This window comes from Chrysochloris asiatica, unplaced genomic scaffold (genome assembly GCF_000296735.1).
Source record: "Chrysochloris asiatica unplaced genomic scaffold, ChrAsi1.0 scaffold00041, whole genome shotgun sequence".
In the NCBI taxonomy this organism is placed as follows: Eukaryota; Metazoa; Chordata; class Mammalia; order Afrosoricida; family Chrysochloridae; genus Chrysochloris; species Chrysochloris asiatica.
In genome coordinates, this window is record NW_006408559.1 from 16,225,962 (window position 1) to 16,231,409 (window position 5,448).

The following is a 5,448-nucleotide window of genomic DNA, read 5'->3' on the forward strand; positions in this document are numbered from 1 at the left end:
TCAGTGGCTGAGTTTTCATAAGTAGATTCCAGTCACAGCGCCCCCGAGTGGTCAGAGGAGAACTGCGCCCACAGGGTTCTCAGTGGCTGAGTTTTGGGAATTAGATCACCAGGCCTTTCTTTCATGGCCTCGATCCTACAACCTTGCGATGAGCAGTGTGAGTTCACTGTTTACACCACAGGGACTCTGGGTCTAGATCGGGGTCAGCAGGTGGCCCGAGGACATGCCACCTCACCATGATGAGGAGTCATCAGGAGTCCTGGGCAGCACCTGGTCACCAGGGGTGAGGCGGGTGCTGGAGATGCCCAGCCTAGTTCAGAGCCGTTCCGGGTCAGGTCGTCCACCTCCTTGTTTTTTAGAAAGATGAGGTTTCGGTCATTTTGACATCAGTTTTTCTTTGTCTCCAATCAAAGTGGAAGGAGCATTGTTGGCGTAGTGGGTAATGTGTTGGACTGCTAACTGCAAAGTCACCAGTTTGAGTCCACCAGCTGCTCCTTGGGAGAATGATGAAGCTTTCTGCTCCCCTAAACACTTACAGCCTCCAAAACCCCTATACAGGATCACTATGAGTCCGAACCACCTTGAAGGCACACCGCCAACAAAGTGGCCCTGTTGTTTTTAGTCTTTACTTTTGTTTCCGAAATGCTTTCTTTTCTTCCCCGAAGCCATGATGTCTGCCCTCTTTGTAGCGTTCTTCACTTTGTCCTGCTCGCCCTGGGTGTTTTTCTGTCCACCTGTCTCCTCCCTGGTTTCCCTCAGAAGCAACGCACTGGGAATGGGGACCAGGCCTCCTTCCCACACCCATCTGGTGTCCAGACTTCTCTCCCTCAGCGCCTGGTACTCTTTTAAGTTTTCTTTGGCCGAGGTCTCTGCTGTCTTTCCTGGGAACACTGAGTGTTGTCAGCCCCTGCCCATTGATTTTGTCTCTCCTGAGGATGCTGCCTGGGGCACTGGTGTGTGGGGTGCAGGCAGGGGGTGTTGAGGGGCATCGGGGCATGTGGGCACCACCAAGCATTGTGAGAGATAACTCAACAATTTAAAACTAATTCGGATCTGAGAGCCTCCAGGGTCAAGGTGGTGCAGAGTGTTAAGTGCTCAGCTGCGAACCAGAAGGTCAGTGGTTCAAACCCACCAGCTGCTCCTCAAGAGAAAGAGGGAGTCGTCTGTGTCTGTAGAGATGGCAGCCTTGGGAACACTGTGGGGCAGTTCTACTCTGTCCTGTCATGTCGCCGTGAGTGGGAATGGACTCAAGGCAGTGGTTTGGGTTTGGGTAGAGTCCAGGCAGACCATGTGAGCTTGCTCTGCTGAATGAAGACCAGACACTGCCCATCAGAGACAGTGTTCACCAGTGGAACAAGGCAGGTGCGGTTGTCGTCATCCTGTCGTACGTCATGTGTGAAGTAAAAGATGAACAAGGCTGGCTCATCTTTTTGGTGGTTATTGAAAAGATGCTTGTGGATGTTCGGACAGGGGCACTGATTTTGGTCAGTAAGATGTGCTTTTTTTCCGGCCACCCCCAGCTCTGTTGAAGACTCGAGGGCATCTGCTCGCAAGTTCCCCGCTGTAACTTGTCTGCAGAATGGTCCCACTCCATAGTCCCTGGGGACACAGAGATAGCTCCAGTTGAGCCCTGTAATTTGGGGTGGAGGGTCCCCATGTCCATCGCTGTCTGGCTGGACCACATCATTGGCCTGGTCCCCACCTGCTCTGGGCAGGGTGGGCTGTGGCAGGAGCCCTCCCTGGCCCATGCTGACCCATTCTCCTGCCCTCAGGAGTGCTGTTCAGCATCGAAGTCACCTCCACTTACTTTGCCGTGCGCAACTATTGGCGAGGATTCTTTGCAGCTACCTTCAGCGCCTTTGTCTTCCGTGTGCTGGCCGTGTGGAACAAGGACGCTGGTAATGGGGAGGGGACTCGGGGGGCTGTGTGGGACAGGGACTCTGGTGACAGGCAGGGAGCACAACTCTGGGGGTCAGCTCAGAAAGGAACAGTGACATTATTTGTGAGGAGAGACTGGGCTATGGGGTGCCCTCAGCCTGAGTCCACTCCATCTGGGTTCTGATGCTCTCCCTGGCCCTCATCTCCCCACAGTCACCATCACTGCCCTCTTCAGAACCAACTTCCGCATGGACTTCCCCTTCGACCTGCAGGAGCTCCCGGCCTTTGCCATCATTGGGTGTGTGTGACAGCAGGGACAGGGCAGGGGGAACAGGACAGGTGGGGACAGGGCAGGGGGTCAGGACAGGGGGGCTCAGGGCAGGTGGGATCAGGGCAGGGGGGGACAGGACAGGTGGGATCAGGGCAGGGGGGACAGGACAGGTGGGATCAGGGCACGGGGGGGGGGTCAGGACAGGTGGGATCAGGGCAGGGGAGACAGGACAGGTGGGATCAGAGCAGTGGGGGACAGGACAGGTGGAATCAGGGCAGGGGGGGACAGGACAGGTGGGATCAGGGCAGGGGGGACAGGACAGGTGGGGTCAGGACATGTGGGATCAGGGCAGGGGGGGACAGGACAGGTGGGGTCAGGACAGGTGGGATCAGGGCAGGAGGGACAGGACAGGTGGAGTCAGGACAGGTGCGGTCAGAACAGATGGGGTCAGGTCAGAGGGGACAGGACAGGTATGGGAATGCATAAGGTGAGGACAGGGCAGGTATGTGCTGGCATTTATTTGCTGGCTGGGGTCAGGTGGGAGAGGGCCTCTTCCCTGGAGGAGTTTCACCCTGCACTTCACCTTCAGGATCTGCTGCGGGTTTTTGGGAGCTGTGTTCGTGTACCTGCACCGCCAGGTCATGCTGGGGGTCCGCAATAACAAGATCTTGAGTCAGTTTCTGGCCAAGCAGTGAGTCTTTGCCCTCTCCCTCTCCCCCACATTGCCCCCCACTACTGCTCTTTCCCGTAGTCCCCCTTTACCTGAGCAGACGGCACGGAAACAGGCGACCCCACATTGTGAGTAAGCGGCCTGGCGGGCACTCCTTTCCAGATGTGTGTTTGCTGAAGAGAAAGTGCCCTATGTACAGACCCTAGGACACAGGGGACTCGAGGACGCGCCCTATGTGCCCCCTCGTGGCCAGGTGGCGCTCCAGCGGGCTGTCCTTGTGGGTGGCTACACTGGAGTATTAACTCCGCCTCTTTTCCAGCCGTCTGCTGTACCCTGGGATCGTCACCTTTGTCATCGCTTCGCTCACCTTTCCCCAGGGCATGGGCCAGTTCATGGCCGGAGAGGTCAGCACACGGGGAGAGGGGGTGAGATCAGCCAGGAAGGGTTACTAAGCCAGGCCTTGGGCTCCCGGGGTACGTGGTTCCGCTCGAGGGTAGAAGGGACCCAGGACTAGGAGGCTGGGGGTCAGTGGTCTCCTACAGGGTCACGTGCGTCCTGGAGAACCCCGTCCTGCCTTCCTCTCCAGCTGATGCCTCGGGAAGCCATCAGTACCCTGTTTGACAACAACACGTGGGTCAAACATGTTGGGGACCCTGAGAGCCTGGGCAGGTCAGCCGTGTGGATCCACCCGAAACTCAACGTGGTCATCATCATCCTCCTCTTCTTCATCATGAAGGTACGCCCATCACACCTGAGCCTAGGGACCCAGGGTTGTCAGGGAGAAGAAGGGGCTTAATGTTCTCTGGACTTCATCCAACATAAACAGATTGTTTGGGAGCCCCGGAGTAAGTAGATCTGATCCGATGTCGGGTTACTGATTCCAGGCATGTGGCCTTCATTATTATAAGTCTTCTAATGGTGGAGTCCTGGTGTGGTGCTGTGGGTTAATGCACCAGACTGCAAAGCCATTTGAACCGCAAGGTAGGCAGTTCAAGCTCACCAGCTGCTCCTTGGAAACCCTATACAGGGTCACTATGGGTGGGAACTGACTTGACGGCCCTTAACAACAACAACAATGGTGCCATGTGTTAAATTACAAGGTACCACAGCCCACGAGGACAGAGTTTAGCAATACAGCTAACTGGGCAAACCTCAGATAAATCACCTCCATGCTTATTAGATTCATGAGGTAACTCATGCGCCATGTATCCAATTCTCCATTTTGAGGTGACTTTCACATCTTGTAGATAACCACCTTTCCTAATTGCAAGACAAGTTAACTATTTAAATCAATGTCGTTAACAGCGGTATCACTACGGTTACGGTCCTCCAATGTCGTAAGTCATGCTGCCACCTCCCCCACCCCCACCCCACATGGGCCTGTAGTAGACCATAGGAATCCTTAGTCACATTTACTATCAATTCTAATCATATAATAATAAGTGATTATTATCATTGTAAATGACTTAAGTGTGATATTTCTTCTATTATATGAACACCAACAGCAAAAAGATTTTATAAAACCTTTCTACATTGAATAAGATTATCAGTTACATGATTAGTAACTGAGTGGAGGCCTTTCTTTGTGTTTCTCCTTCTTTTCTTTAGTTGCTGTTCATCCTCAAAAAAGTTATTGATATGTGTTCACACAAACTGTTGTTGTTATATGCTGTCGAGTCGGTTCCGACTCATAGCGACCTGCATACGGTTTCCAAAGAGCAGCTGGTGAGTTTGAAACTCCGGCCTTGGGGTTCAAACCAACCTTGTAGTCAAGTGCTTATCCAACAGGGCCACACAAGACTCCTCAGAAATACTCATTACCACACCATTGTTAGAAAATTGCAGGGTCGCTATGAGTAGGAACTGACTTCTACAGAACACCACCACCATAAGAACATCGACAGCAACAAACACAATAGCATGTGCTTGTAGGTGTGCTGAGGAAGCCAGGGATTGGAAGGGTCATTGTTTTGGGGTTCTAATGGCAGCTCTGGTTAGAGCTCATTAGACGGTTCCCAAAGTAGATATGCACAGAGTGTTAGCCTTGTTGGTATATAGAAACATGTAAATGGGGCTTCCAACAAATGATTTTGGTCTTATAACTAACTACATGGATATTGTGAGAAAAAACAAAACATTTCTACTGAAATGCTGCATTGAGTCGGTTCCTACTCATAGGGACCCTGTACAGGGTTTCTCAGGAGAGGTTGGTGGCTTGGAACCACTGACCTTATGGCTAGCAATCCAGTGCTGATCCTACAGCACACAGACATGATATAGACTGTCATTTTGATGTCACCCCCCTGACATTGTCACCTGCTATAGTCCTCACCTCCCTCCCCCTTCCATGCAGCAGGTAGTGGAGTGGTTACAAGTTGGGCTGCTAACCTCAAGGTCAGTAGTTCAAAACTACCAGCTGTTCTAAAGGAGAAAGCTGAGACTTTGTGTTCCCGTAAAGACTTACAGCTTCAGAAACCCTGTACAGGGTTGCTACGAGTCAGAACTGACTCCATGGCACACCACCACCATCACCATCACCATCATCACCACCATCACCATCACCATAACCATCATCACCACCATCACCATCACTACCACCATCACCATCACCACCACCATCATCACCACC

At 52.6% G+C, this 5,448-nt stretch overlaps 1 protein-coding gene across 1 annotated transcript in view; it reads left to right on the forward strand.

Moving 5' to 3' along the window:
- Positions 1 to 5,448, forward strand: part of CLCN1 (chloride channel, voltage-sensitive 1) — a 39,050-nt gene that overhangs the window by 10,728 nt on the left and 22,874 nt on the right. Inside the window, exons 8-12 of the mRNA XM_006861193.1 lie at positions 1,773 to 1,898; positions 2,092 to 2,176; positions 2,739 to 2,840; positions 3,139 to 3,223; positions 3,406 to 3,555. Of these exons, the coding sequence (XP_006861255.1) occupies positions 1,773 to 1,898; positions 2,092 to 2,176; positions 2,739 to 2,840; positions 3,139 to 3,223; positions 3,406 to 3,555 (548 nt within the window). The remainder of the gene's footprint in view (positions 1 to 1,772; positions 1,899 to 2,091; positions 2,177 to 2,738; positions 2,841 to 3,138; positions 3,224 to 3,405; positions 3,556 to 5,448) is intronic.